Below are 14,695 nucleotides of genomic sequence, written 5' to 3'. Positions count from 1 at the left end.
TATATTTCTTTTTGGAATTTATCTATCGTAGGCCTTATTTATCATTTAAAAGCTTTAAAAATCGTAAAAGCTTAAGTATCTCAGTTTTTGAGTAAAAACAAAACAAAACAAAAAACATTACTTGTAGATAATTTTGTCCATATTTATCCTCAACTTTATCCTCAAATGGGCTCAGATCAATGAGGCCTAAGATCAATCAGTTTAAAAAATAAATACAAAACCTGTCTTAACTGAAAGAAAACAAGTTGACAAAAATATTTAATCCAATATTTGGTGATTAAATAGTGTAATGAGTGATTTATAAGCAATTTTTTTTGTACCACAAGTGTAACTTTAAAATTAAACCATTTCAAAACAATTTCCTTGTTAAACATTAAAGCACACTAGTGTGATAAACAGCGCAATTTTTTCCCTATTTTAAGAAAAATTACAAAATTATCCACAAACAACGCTTTTTTCACACAAAAACGTAGGCAAGTAAGCTCAGATAAATAAGGCCAATAATCGATCGGCTCCAAAAATAAATACAAAACCTGTCTTAACTGAAAGAAAACAAGCTGACAAAAAGATTGAATCCAACGTTTGGTGATAAGGTAGCATAACGAGAACTTTATAAAAACATTTTTGCAGGATTTTCAACACAGCACATGGGTTAAAGCAATTTTGCAGATTTCCACCACAATCGATGCAGAACATGTGGAAAACCATCAAGTCTCCATGTGGGCCTGTTGTGTCTGTAGAAGTGTGCACAGGTTTGACAATGGTGTACTGTACCTGTAGTGAGTAGAGCGCCCTCTGCCGCAGGTAGTCAGTATTGAGCAGCTGAAGCTCATGGAAGAGCTCAATGAGGAAGTGAGGACGAGACTCATTCTGAGAGATCAGTGTTGCCACCTCAGAATAGATTGTCTCTCTCAGGGCCTCAAAAAGAGAGAAATCACTGCTCACATCTAGAGAAGAGAAATATACACAGTCAGAACAAAAACGATGATAAACAGACAATCTACTAAAACTCAAGCATATAAAGAGTAGATCAAACAACTGCTGTCTGTGCAAACTAATTCTACAAAAATACTATGTGTGGGAAACATACTTAACATAACTTCAAGTGCAGCATTAGCAACACCTGGAGTACTGAACTTCACACAATATTCAAAAACACTATTAAAACCATGCTCAGATCCACACTTTCTGTCTTCAACTCAAAAGCAAAGGTAAAACATCCATAACAAAACACACTGGGTTTGTATTATAAATAGCACAGCAGACTCTTCCCCTTTCCTCCCCAATTTCCCAATGTTCTGAAATGACAATAGTGAACAACAGAAATAAACTTTATACAGCTCAGGGGAGTTGTTTCTAAAATCTATATTTGCGAGATTTGTGCCCTGAAAATGAAAACATCTGTCTCATGTCTAGTATTTCTTATGCATGTTAATGCAGTTTAGAAATAAGAAGAGGAGAAAGGGGAGAAGGAAAACATGCAGATTAGGTAGTTAGCAGGTCAAACAGCTGATTAACTTGGAGTTACCTGGGACTTCAGTGCATGCAATTCTGTTAGAGAGAAAAGGTGTTCTCCAAGCATATGCTGTGAAGAACAAAACCCAAAATGAAATGTGAACAAAAACAGAAATAAAAATGAAATTAGTGACACTATAAAACAATACAAGGACACAGGGGACATAAGATGTTCAAATGATGATCAAATTAAATTAGAATGGGAAAAAAAAAAGTCTGCTATACTGTTCTGGCAGATACATCTCTGATTGAAGAATATAGTGCACATTGTATAACAAGACAGTTCTCATTGTTCTACATTTTGATGTTTAGTGTTATGACGTTTTATTCAGTGATATCAGTAGCTGGATCTATGTAAAGTCATACCAGATGAGAGATCATTTGGCTTGCTGTTCTTAGTCTTGCTGTCCAGTTTCTCCTGTGTGAGTTTGTCTAGCAGGCCCTGGTTGAGATCTTTGTATCTGACCTGAGAGGTGCGCTCTCTGTCCTGATCAAACTGAGAGTCACTTGAAACACTGTCACTGTCCACAGACGCTGAAAATGAAAAGAACACAATTTAACCCAATTTGATTGAATTGGGCGTCTTAAACTCCAAGGCTTCTTTTGCCTAAATATATAAATATAGACACACCTGTGTTCTTCTGTCCCCTGCCTCTCTTGCGCCGGCTCTTTGTGTTGGGGGTCTTGTCTCTAGAGGCCAGGCTGGCCTGTGCCGCAGCCTTGCGTCCTGCTCTAAAGGTCTTGGTGACAGTGGTCGGGTCTGCCCTGTCTGGCAGGCTGCTCATAGACTCCTGGGAGTCAGGTATGTAGGAGCGATCCCGGGAAATGGAAGGGTGAGGAACAGGAGAGGAGGAAGGGGAGTTCTTCTCTATCTGACTTGTATGGCCTGAGGTGAGGGTGGGTCTCTGACCAGAGCGATTCAGGGAGGAGTTTAACCAGCTCGAGTTATTAGCATCAGCCACAGTATCAGCCTGAGACTGAAACCTTTATAAAGTAAAAGTAAACATGATTTGTTAGGTTTCTCTTCCTTTTTTGTAGTTTAAACAAGATCATTTTGTTGACTTTACAGCTAACCAATATATAAAGTAGTTCATTCTTAAATTTTCACCTGACTGTAATTGATAGAATCATCAAGATTTTATCATATTAATCCAAATTACAGAAACACATTAGTACCTTTTCTCTGTGTTGTTGAGTGGAGATCTCTGTAGTGGAGGGGGGAAACTCATGTATTCCGTTTTGACAGATATGTTTGGATCATGCTGATGATCTGAACTGGCATGGTTCTGCTGAAAATCTCCTACCGATGAGGGAAACAAGGGACTGAAATTAAAGCCTAAAGACAGAAAAGAAGCAAGAATGAAAGAAAAAAGGTTAAAAGTATGTATAGGCCTATACAGTATTAGGGCTGTGACGGTATGGGATTTTTTCTTACCGCGGTGAAGAAGCAACAAATATCGCGGTTTGGCGGTTAACCGACACCCCCCCCCCCCAAAAAAAAAAAATCACCCGCGGCCGCATCACACATTGCAGACGCGATCAAGACCGCATGTAGCTTGTAAATGACAATGGAAATGAATAGTCATAAAGCAGTATTCTTTATTAAAAAAATAAACAAATTAACATTTATATTAAATTGTAAATATTAATAATTAACTATTAATTAGGTAGTCTTAAGGCCGGCGACACACTGGCTGTGTGGTGTGATTGTGGCGTTTCTGTTGCGTGTCAGTTGCGTCTCTTTTTCTCTGTCTTTGCACACCAGAAACAGCGCTGCTGCTGCTAGGTGACATACGCCTCATTGGTGATATATTCGACATATGGGGAGAGAGTTGTGGAAGGCCTAGGCTACTTAATGTTAAACATAAATATATAGCAGCAAAGACAGCGTCGGCACTCGGCAGTAGGCTATTGACGGCAAAATAGGCTACAGAATATTTCGTTCTGTATTGACAGGTGCAATATTTGAAAATCGATAATTTTTTTTAAATTATATGTCAAAACCTTAACTTTCAAACATCTAAATGTAATTTATTAATATTTATTCATGTAAAAATGACATACAAACATCTTTTCCTATTATATTTTGCCAGGAAACGCTTCCAACAGGCTTGCGTGTCGCATGAAAAATAGGCGTTGGTTCTATTTCTGGCATGCACGCGTTTTCAGCGCGGCTCGTGCCGCAACTGAGAAGCGCGTCTCACGCTCTCAAGCTCTAACCTGTTAACATGGGAGCCGAAATAAAAACGGACACGCCACGCAGCCAGTGTGTCGCCGACCTAAGGTAGGTGTGCTGCACTTAAGTCCTGCAAACGCCACAGGACGGTTCATTTTTCTAAGATGTGGTCTAGTTATTGGGTGGTATTTCCTCACGAGATGGATACTTTTGTGCGCCTTGTCCAAATTCACCGGCTTCCCCTTAATTGTCACCTGCCTCAAAGGCGACACAGTATTTGGCTTAGACACTAGATTCGTGGCTATTTTTTGAATCATTCGGCTAGCGCCGTCAACTGTTATTTCCTATACCAGATAAGAGAGATCGCTACTTGTAATTAAAATCTAACTCCAACTGTTTACGTTATGCTTGTCTTTTATTCCTGTGTTTGTTTGTATTTAATTGAACATTATCTGTAAACATCACAAAACCTAGCAGTTAATTAATAATAATCAGACACACACAAAAAAAAATCCCCCTTAGGCTATGTTTAACGGACAGTCCCTCGACTCCCTCCCTTGCACAGGAAGCGTTTTTTTTTCTCCAGAAACCCTTGAACATGGGACTCGCAGAATACAGTAAATTATAAGCAAAATATTAATGTGTTTATAGTTCATATCACACACCATATGCACTCTGTAACTTTCAGCAAAAAAAAAAAAAAAAAAAAAAAAAAAAACGTGCGGTGATGACCTCACACCGCGGTAGGCATCTCATCAACGCGATATTGCGGTGATGCGGTTATCGTCACACCCCTATACAGTATAAATATATTTTTATTTTATATGGAATTTACCCAATTTAAAGAATTACTGACAGATAACAGACTTACCAGTTGGGAAAGGCTGTGTATTGACCGGTATGTAATTTAGGAACATAGAAGGAGATGCAGAATCATGTGTAGCATTTTGATGCTGCTGTTGTCCTGACAAGGACTGACTCTGCTGCTGCTGCAACAGATCATTCAGAACTTGTTTCAACCTGCCAGGAAAAAAAAAAGAGCACATTTTAAAAGTTGTGACAAATGATACCAAAGCTTGTTTCAAATTCAAGCAGTTTAGACCTTCAATAACATTCAAATGTTTGGGGTCAGTAAGATTTTTTTTTAAAAGAAAATATTAATTTCTAATACTAATACTAACAGCAAGGATGCATTAAATTGTAATAAACTTTCCTATTAAATCAAAGGATGCAAAAATCCAGTTTCAAATTTTTTTTAGCAGCACATCTATTTTCAACACTGATAATAAGATCTAGTTTTTAAACAGTTATTTCAGATTGTAATCATATTTCGCAAATCTACCGTTTTTGCTGTTGTTGTTTTTTTATTATTATTATTTTTTAATAAATGCAGCCTTGGTGAGCATAAGCAAGTTCTTTCAAAAAGCATTAAATCTGATTCCAAACTTCTTAATGGTAGTACATCTACAGCAAATGCCTCATTCTTCATGCTTAAAATCTTACTTAAATATTTTTTTCTCATTTATAAAGTTCGAAAGAAATCTACAGACCGATTAACATTGTTCTGTTGCCAAGCCAGTTGTGTGTAACACTGGTTTAGTTGGTGCATGATGAGAGGGACCTGAGGAGAGGTCACATTATTGGGCACAACACCATATGGTCCTGTGAGCAGAGCTTGCAGCATGTATGAAAGAGTCTAGAAATGAGAGAAGGAAAAAAAAAGTTGTAAGTGAGGAAAAAAATGTGAAAGAATGAAAAAATAACGTGTTAAACTCTGACCTGTTGGTCCTGTAGCAAAGTTTGGCACATGGTAGTGCTGAAGTTGAGTTGTTTCTGGAGGTGTGTGATCTGTTCCTGCCAGTGTGCTGGTGCAGCGCCCTCAGAGAGAGATAGATCAGCCGCCCATCGCAAGTTCTCCTGCCGCTTAGCTCTGCTGGAACTACTGCTCTCAGTCTGTGGCTGCTGACGAGGGTGACCCCTTGATCCACGGGGGGAAGGACTACCATTAACTTCCCTGTGAACTTTCACACTGCGCAAAATGAAAAGACAGTTAATAATCGATTGGGTTCGGTGTCTAGACAATCTCTAGAATGTGCCTGTGTGTTTACCTATCTCTGTTATTCCTGTTGTAGTTGCGCTGTTTTTGGGTGGAGCAAGCATGCAGCTCATCTGTGGAACTGGACTCCTCTCCCCCATCATGCTCATCATCATCATCTTCCTCAGCCCCCACCTCAGAGGAGTAATCATCATCATCATCATCTTCACCAAGGGGACACTGTGTCGATCCACCCCAGGTGGCCACGGTTCTGACACAAAAATGATGATTGGCAACTGACAAAAAAATGTAGTCTTCGAAGTATATAAAACACTTTTTTTTAAATGAGTCACCATAAACTATCAAGGCCAAGTGTTACCTTTCATCACGACTGAAGGACTGGGTCTCATGTGTCTCGCTCCTGAATGGAGAGTCGGTGAGTGTGCTTCTCCTCTGCTGTTCTGCCATCAGACTCTCCAAATGTTTCCGCCTCTGTCTTAACTCCTCACGCAAGATCTGATGCCTTCGCATCTCTGACCACAGCTAATATAAAAATACAAAAAGAAAGTTATTAAACTTCGATGGAACTAACGATTATTTTTTCTATCGATTATTTCCATTGGGGAACATCTACAGCACAACAAATCGACGCTACTTTACGTAATCGATTACATCCATGCATTGCTCCAGCCCTAAAATATATGCTTGACAGGTGAGAATAAATGTTCTCGCATGTCACACATCATGTACAGTTGAGCTGCCATTGATCACATTTGATGTGCGTTGATCAATGTATATGAGAGTAAACACCTAAATGAAATCTGTTCATCATCTAAAGTTATTGCATCTTTTCAGAACACTTAGATTAAACTGCTAAATTCAAATGGATTACTTTTAGTTTCTTTGTGAACTTTAAGTCTATAAGTTTTGGTGGCATGGACTTTTAAAAGGAGGGATAGAAATCTCCTAAGTTTCATTAAGAAGATTTTAATTTGAGTTTCGAAGACAAAAGAAAGTGTCATGGGTTTGGATTCTTGGAACGACAAGGTGAGTAAATGACAATTTTATTTTTTGAGTGATCTATCCCTTTAAAACCCTACCTGATATATAAAAGGAAGCAAAATTTTTATTTGGATTCCACACTAACCTCATTGTCAGTGACAGTGACCGGAGGAGGTTCAGAGGTAGGTTTAAGGCCACTAGTGTTGGCTTTAGCTGAGGAAGAAGAGTGTAATGGTACAGGAGCGGGAGTAGAGGCTGCTGCAGGAATCTTCCTCCTCATCTGACCGCTAGCACTACTGCTCACAGACGACTGACAGGGCACATCATGATGTAAGAAAATTCATAAATCATAAAACTCAGTCTCTGTTCAGTGTGTGTTCATAATAATAACAGTGTTTCCCCTACCATTTTTTTGGGGGGGGGGGGGGTGGCTATGATTTTCGCAAAGCAGAAAACGCAGACGGAATCCAGTCATTAAAAATGGAATTGTATAACGTGGAATTTGTAATTTTTTTATGAATAAATAAAAAGCAATTCAGTACACTTTAAATCAAATCGCGATATAGACTAGTGTGTGAATATTAAACCACAAAAAGAGTATTTAAATACGAATAAAACATGTTCTGTATGAATGAATGGAGCAGACGACGCGCAGTTTCATTTATCTCACACACACACACTGAAGCACGTGGTGTGATGCTCACGCTGTTTTTTGCCTATATGAGGACACGAATGCATGAACTTCATCTCCAGACTTTATATCCGTTCTGAAAGTCACTTCGTGAGCAACTGCTTCATTTGAGAAAAACTATTGTCATGTCATAAACACAGAAATTCAAAACCCGTCAAAATAAAAGTTTGAATCAACTTGACAGAAATATATAATTTAGAGACGTCTCAATGTAATAATAATACTAACACTAATACAAATAAATTATCAAAACTTAAGGAATTATCACAGTAAAGCTCATTGTGCAGCACGTTGTTTGGCAAAAAGTGTTTAATTTCATGTTTAAAATAAATTAAATTAATGTTTTATGTCTTCATTTGATTACCAGAAAAAACAACACCGAATTTGTGTGAGAAAAAAAACAATTCATTTCATAGAATTTATTTTTAAATGTTGTATAGGCTAAGTTTAATAATTGTATAAGTTTCATGATTTCAATTAATTAGACAGGCTTTTTGATTACTAAAAATTTTACACCACGTGTCCGTAACACGCCCGCTCCGCGACACTAGTAGTTTCTGGGAATCTACCCCCCCCCCCTCCCCTCAGGAAACACTGAATAACCTACTGTAAATCACAAGTGTACATATGTGAAGTACCTGAAGGTCAGGGCAGGCCCACTGTATGTCTTGTATCTTGCCCTGAATCTCCATCAGTCTTTGTCTCTCTTCATGGAGCTGCTTTAGTTCCTGTTGTTGCTGCTTGAGTTTCTCCTCATATAATTTCTCTCTGAAAAACAAACATTATACAAGTTGTTTAACACGGGTCACATTGAAAAAAACTTGCATGCTGCAGCATGTTCTCATACAACACAATATGAACTGAAAATACAAGCACACATCCAGGAACACAAACACTAACCTGGCCTTATCAGAGAGGGTGATATCTCTCTGGGCTTTGGGAGTTGTTGCTCGGGTGTTATTAGGTTGTTGCTTCAAACCTTCATCCTCATTAGCTGTAGTACCATCTGTATCATCACTCTAGAGTAACATTAACAGACCCAGAGAAAAAGTCTTCAGCAGGTTGACAAAAAGCACAATAAAGAAAAGGCAGGCAGGAGAATGACTTACAAAAAAAATAGCTCCCTTATACAAACTATTTTTTATTGTGAATGACCAGAATATCACATCACCCTCCTCATGGCACCAGACCCTCACCTGCACCATGGCCACCAGTTCTTGGAGTTGTCGGAGTTTCTGTTTGGCTGTTTGAAGACGATGAACTTTCTGAGCATAATCTGCATCCCCACCAAGACTGCTTAAACGACTGGACCCTGAACCATCACTGTCTCTGCCTCCTCCTCTTGCTCCATCAACATCATCCTCCAGTGCCTCATCATCATCCTCATCTTTAACTTCAACGTGAGGCCTGTCCCGGTTGAACTGGCATTCTGAAATTATTACAATACATATAAAAGAAATAGTTAATATAGAGCTGCACGATTCTGGATAAATTGACATTCACTTTTATTTATTTTTTTACAGATCATGATTTTCCCACGTTTCTGAATAGACAACTAAAAATACATTTATTAGAGGTTCTGACAAAAAAAAAAAAAAAAACAGAAAAAAAGTCAGCACACCAAAGCTCCAATATATTCAAAAAAATTAAATAAAACTCTTGATAATAACTTTTAACTGTCTGACGAAGAGCCTGCGTACTTAAAACGTAACCCGTGTTCGAGTCCACTATTAATTTTTTTTACAATATTTTTTTTTTTCTTGTTTCTTTTGTCGAGCACCCAACCCTGAGCATATTTTTGCCAGTGATGTGCGTGCTTTGGTTTTGTTTTTATTAGAGGTTCCGACAAAATGTTAATTGCTGCAGTATTTAAAAATATATTGAAAAAATACTTAATTACTTTAAATTAATTTTTGTCTATAAATCAATGAATGATTCAATGACTCAAGCATTAAGACTTCGCTTGTTTCATCATTGGATGAATCAGCGTTTAACAAATTTCTTGAATGAATAATTCAATGACAAATACATTTTTTAAGTCACTTGTCACCATCTAGTGGCTTAATGTAATCGATCAAAATTTTTATCCCAGTACTTCTGTGATAATTTGAGTTATAACACAGAAATGATGATACTGTGTGGTTGAAAATACTGTTTGTGAAGCAGTTTCATACCTGTACATGACAACTGCCCTCTCTGGGTCAGGGGCAGCACCAAAACACAGATCTGAATGTTCGTTGTGATCTTAGCTACTTGTCAAAAGTTTAATAGACAATAGCGGTATCACTGTCATTTATGAATAAGATCGGGTGGGTGTTTGAATCAAGATCGCGATCGAGTAATCGCGCAGCTTTAAGTTAATGTGTTCACTGTTTTAGAACAGCTTTGTTAGCACAGCATGCTTTTAATTCAGGTAACAAATCTTTACAAAGGGTTGACAGAAATTGAAAGAGTGTGAGGTCTGACCTATGATTGAAGAGACGTTGAGACTACGGAGGTTGGCTGCTGAGCGGTTATTGATTTCACATTCTGTGTTCAGACGGCCATCTCTATTATTGGAGGCGCTGTGAGCCTTCGTCAAACTGTTCATGTCCATCCAGTTACTTGGAGTCTGTGGTTGGGCAGGATTTCTACAAAAACAAACAAACAAACAAACAAAATGTATGTATGTATGTATGTACGTACGTACGTACGTACGTACGTACGTACGTATATATATATATATTTATGTGTGTGTGTGTGTATATACAAGGGCTGGGTAAAAAAAAATGTAAATTTAATTTTTAAATTTAATCGATTCTCATTTTTACGAAACGATATCGATTCTTAAATCCCAAGAATCGATTAGTCATACTGTTTTCAGTTGATGAATGAATGGAACATTGTAGTATACATCCCATCCAATAAATCGCAATAATCTTTGTGCTTTGTTACTATTGATATGAAACAAAGTCGCAGATTTCAAATTACATCCATTTTCTTACGAAATTCAAAAACATACAGTTTTGGCGCTGTGGCGTGAGATCGCTCTGGCACAGCTCAGCTCAAGAGCAGCAGCAGCGAGGAGCGCACATGATCTTCTCTTCCGCCTTAATAATACCAGTTACAGTGCGAAATAAACATGAATGAGCATCTGAAAGTGAGTTAAAAGATAGAGTACAACTTATCCAAGTCAGTATCATGTCACATGGAATCGCTCAATCAGTGTTTCAACCGTGGAAAGACGTTAGTAAACAATGTCATGTAACGTCACATTTACCTCTGAAAAACCATATCCAGTGACCATAAACTCGTTAGTCAGCTAGAAAAATTAACTCTAGAGAGGAGCATTTTGTTAAATATATGCACCATATTACATATTAATTATAATTTTTAATGTTCTTCAATATTTAATGCATGTTTGAATAAATCTGGAAAGTTTTTTATGACAGCCACCATTTAAATTTTTATATAATTTCATATAACTTTATTATTATAAAAATAAATAAAAGTGTATTTTAAGTGTTTGAATACAAATCAGTTAATTTTTACCCTCAATATTATAGTAGTAGGTTAATGAAGCCCATAGGCTACAACTGACTCCCATAGTTTACAATAATAGTTAAGAGATTTGTTTTCCTTGAGAAAATTTGCAATGTATTGTACCTGATATCCAAAATAATCAATATTGAATCGAATCGTAATCGAATCGCAAGCTTGTGAATCAAAATCGAATCGAATTGTGAAATTTGTGTCAATACCAAGCCCCAATATATATATATATATATATATATATATATATATATATATAAAAAATTTGCCCTCAATTAACAATTAATTATCTTCAAGTTCCTTCAACAGAACAATTCTCACAGTAGCAGAGTATGATGCCTCTAAATCACACAGATGACAGTTTTTTGAAAGATTACACTTTTCGATTCTTATCGAAAGTAACAAAACGCGAAGCTTATTGTGATTATTGGTGGTTAGGCTACAACTCTATATTTGTCGTGTACACATTTATGGGATGCATAAATGTACCATTACAACATCAATTACTATTTAATCAAATGTCAAGGAAGATAAATTAGTATTGAGACATAAGGTAAAGTGAGGTCAACCTCAACAATGGGCCAGGGCTGGGCCGGGGCAGCAGGATGCGGGGTGGTTTTGGTAAGCCATGAGAGTATCGCGATTCATATTTTTCAGGTTTTGTGTCTAATACTTTCAAAACGGTGTGTATTTTTTAATGCTTATACTGTTGTTTTGTCCATTATACTTTCATTCCTGCAAACACAATTTTTGATTTTAACCCTGGACATCAATTAAAAGAAGAAACTCCACAAGATTTGAGATTCACTACAACACAAAAATAAACTACTTAAATAATTAAATTACTATAATCAGTACCTGATATTGGTGACCGGTTCATGGTTCTCCTGTTCTGAATCAAACATGACCTCAAAAATTGAACCGTCCTCTGTTCCCTCATCGTCATCCTTTACATTCTCGTTTACCATGTCCACCGCCATATCTGATGTCTGTTCATAATACTGAACAAGCTCTCTTAGCTCATTCAAACGCTTGTGCACCTCCTTCAGTTTCCTGCATTGAGTGACAAACCAGGCATCAAATACACTGAACCACTAAAATAAAAAATAAATAACATCACTTTGGTACAATCATTGAAGTAAGATCAAATGAGATGAAGAGAGAGACCTGAGTTTGTCAGCAGGGTGGCTGTTATCAACTATCTGTGTGTAAGAGGAGGAGGGGTCCTGCCTCACTGGACGTGGGCCATTTCCCTCTCTACCCAATATTGAGGGACGCTCTGACATGCCCATGCGTGCACCACGTTGACTGACACCCTGACCTGAAGAAACACAAACACCTTATTTAGCCAATAACAGTAAATTTGAACACAAATGCATCAGAAGCATCTAATGCAACTGAATTTACAACTGAAATAAATCATCTAAGGGAAGGGACTTATTAAACATGGAAAGTGTCATAGTAACTGCATGTGCTGCTGTGTGAGGGGGAGGCTTACAGGAACTGTTGTTGAGAGTCTGGTCTCTAAGTGAGTGGAGTTCCTGGAGGATCTTGTCCATGGTCTGCTTTTTGTCCTGTAGCTCCTGCAGTTTGGTAAGTTTAGCACTTGTGGAGGTTGATGCAGTAGTTAGTGGGGCAGAGGAGGGCAACTGACCCCGTGAATTATGGGTAGTGCGAGACCGACACACCTCTCTTGAAAGAGAGAGACATTCTGCCTGTCGTCGGTTGTCAGGGACCGTCTGAGACTGAAAGAGTGAAAAAAAAAAAATTAGTAGTTAGATTTTGTTTTATTCAGGAACAGTGACAACTTTAAAAAAAGGTCACAGACATTTTCAAATAATAAGTCATGTGATGCAGTTATATTATCTGGTTAGGACAATAGAACCTTTGTCTGCAGAAAGAAGGAACAATCTACATGAAAATTATTCAACAATTGCTTTCACTTTTAGGTGGCAAAATGTAAAACTGTAACATACACAATTTTGATATATGTACAGTACTGGTCAAAAGTTTGAAAAAAATACTATTTTTAATGTTTTTGAAAGAAGCCTCTCATGCTCATTAAAGGGTTACTTCAGGATTTAGCATTAAGCTTTGTATTAGTAGAAAACCTGTAGTATTTTCGAATTACCATGCTTTCCCCCCTCATATCCCCCTGAGACGAGAGATTTATGTATTTTTTGTCTGGAAAAAAATCCTCCGATGACGCAAAAATCGTCATTTTGCGTCATCGGAGGATTTTCTGTCCAGAGGCTAAAGACTACAGCCAGTAGATGGCGTTGTTCTGCATGTTTACAACCCGGATCTCAGTCACAGAATGTACACACACTCAGTCAGCCGTCTTTCTTTGGAAGCTAAGCTAGCATGCTCTTGTTCTGTGGAGAAAGCTGAATAATAGGAGAAAGCTGAGTAAGTAGGGGTTACCATCCTCCTTTTCCCGGACTTGTCCGGCGGGCGAGACTGTTAAAAATGTCCGGGATTCGGCTTTTGCGTTCTGCGGTCGCCATTCATTGTTTACATGCACACCTCTCGTTTCAATCTAACTGAATTAATTCCGATCGGTGAATCTGACTGTAGTGTTTACATGAACGCTAAACAAGTGATCGGTTGATGTGCGCTTTACCCTTGCTAAGAAAATTTCCGCTCCTCCGTGAGAGATGCGAGATCCGGCGCGTCGCAGTATTGACGCCACCGGCCTCGCGCTGTTCTCCCGCGGCCGTCAGCCTCGTCCTGCTCGCCACAGTAAACATGATGAATGGCGACTGTAGAACACAAAAGCCGAATCCCGGACATTTTGGGTCTCTAAATCACTGGCAAACTCATCACTTACTTAGGCTAGCCTTGTTGTTTTCAACTGTGCTCTCTAACCGGTAGGCGTGGCCTCCTAAGGCAGCGAAGCAAGTGCATTCTGGGAGTTGTTGTCTTTCATCCACATAAGCCAAAAATACATTTTCTGGCTTTTCTCAGTCTAGAAAGCTCCAAATTCAAAAATTTCTCCACATTTCTTCTACTTAAATTACCTATTTTAAATACACATTCATCTTCCCAGAGGTGAAGTATCCCTTTAAGCCTGCATTTATTTGATCAAAATTACGGGAAAAAAACAGTAATATTGTGAAATATTATTACAATTTTAAATAATGGTTTTCTATTTTACTATACTTTAAAATATAATTTATTTCTGTGATGCAAAGCTGAATTTTCATCAGCCATTACTCAAGTCTTCAGTGTCACATGATCCTTCAGAAATCATTCTAATTTGCTGATTTGACACTCAGTTATTATCAATGTTGGAAACAGTTGTGCTGCTTAATATTTTTTTGGAACCTGTGATACTTTTTTCAGGATTCATTAATGAATAAAAAGTTAAAAAGAACATAATTTGTTCAAAAAACAATATAAATATTAATATTTTGATCAAATAAATGCAGGCTTGATAAACATAACAGACTTCTTTCAAAAAAAATAAAAATTGAATAGTAATGCTTCCAAACTTTTGACCGGTACTGTATGTATGTATATGCTTTAATATAAATCTTAGTGTTTTGCCTGTTATATTCCAATGAACAAAGTATACATACATTTATAAATTTAAAGATGTGTCTAGTTAGGTGTGGGTGTACCTGAGAATCATGCAGTTGGTTATGGAAGCGCTGGATAAGATCGTTGAGTTCATCATTGAGCTCTGAGGTTATGCTCCTGCCAGACACACTTCCAGTAGTCTCTGTAACAACTGTAATATACA

At 37.7% G+C, this 14,695-nt stretch overlaps 1 protein-coding gene across 9 annotated transcripts in view; it reads right to left on the bottom strand.

The window, feature by feature from the left end:
• Positions 1-14,695, bottom strand: part of pcm1 (pericentriolar material 1) — a 44,259-nt gene that overhangs the window by 8,339 nt on the left and 21,225 nt on the right. For 4 of the 9 annotated variants that reach the window (XM_081361635.1, XM_081361630.1, XM_081361633.1 and 1 more), the window contains 19 exons: positions 14,574-14,683; positions 12,449-12,695; positions 12,118-12,271; positions 11,809-12,003; positions 9,886-10,049; positions 8,616-8,848; positions 8,320-8,438; positions 8,058-8,187; positions 6,874-7,038; positions 6,106-6,269; positions 5,800-5,997; positions 5,471-5,720; positions 5,242-5,387; positions 4,563-4,711; positions 2,692-2,851; positions 2,147-2,499; positions 1,882-2,049; positions 1,529-1,585; positions 775-947 (listed from right to left, as the gene is read on the bottom strand). In XM_081361635.1, the coding sequence (XP_081217761.1) occupies positions 775-947; positions 1,529-1,585; positions 1,882-2,049; positions 2,147-2,499; positions 2,692-2,851; positions 4,563-4,711; positions 5,242-5,387; positions 5,471-5,720; positions 5,800-5,997; positions 6,106-6,269; positions 6,874-7,038; positions 8,058-8,187; positions 8,320-8,438; positions 8,616-8,848; positions 9,886-10,049; positions 11,809-12,003; positions 12,118-12,271; positions 12,449-12,695; positions 14,574-14,683 (3,335 nt within the window). The remainder of the gene's footprint in view (positions 1-774; positions 948-1,528; positions 1,586-1,881; positions 2,050-2,146; positions 2,500-2,691; positions 2,852-4,562; positions 4,712-5,241; positions 5,388-5,470; positions 5,721-5,799; positions 5,998-6,105; positions 6,270-6,873; positions 7,039-8,057; positions 8,188-8,319; positions 8,439-8,615; positions 8,849-9,885; positions 10,050-11,808; positions 12,004-12,117; positions 12,272-12,448; positions 12,696-14,573; positions 14,684-14,695) is intronic. The other 5 variants (XM_081361632.1, XM_081361637.1, XM_081361638.1 and 2 more) reach the window with 3 other exon arrangements.

The sequence above is a fragment of the Scardinius erythrophthalmus genome (assembly GCF_964197995.2).
Source record: "Scardinius erythrophthalmus genome assembly, chromosome: 3".
Lineage (NCBI taxonomy): Eukaryota > Metazoa > Chordata > Actinopteri > Cypriniformes > Leuciscidae > Scardinius > Scardinius erythrophthalmus.
This window is presented reverse-complemented; position numbering and strand designations above follow the sequence as displayed.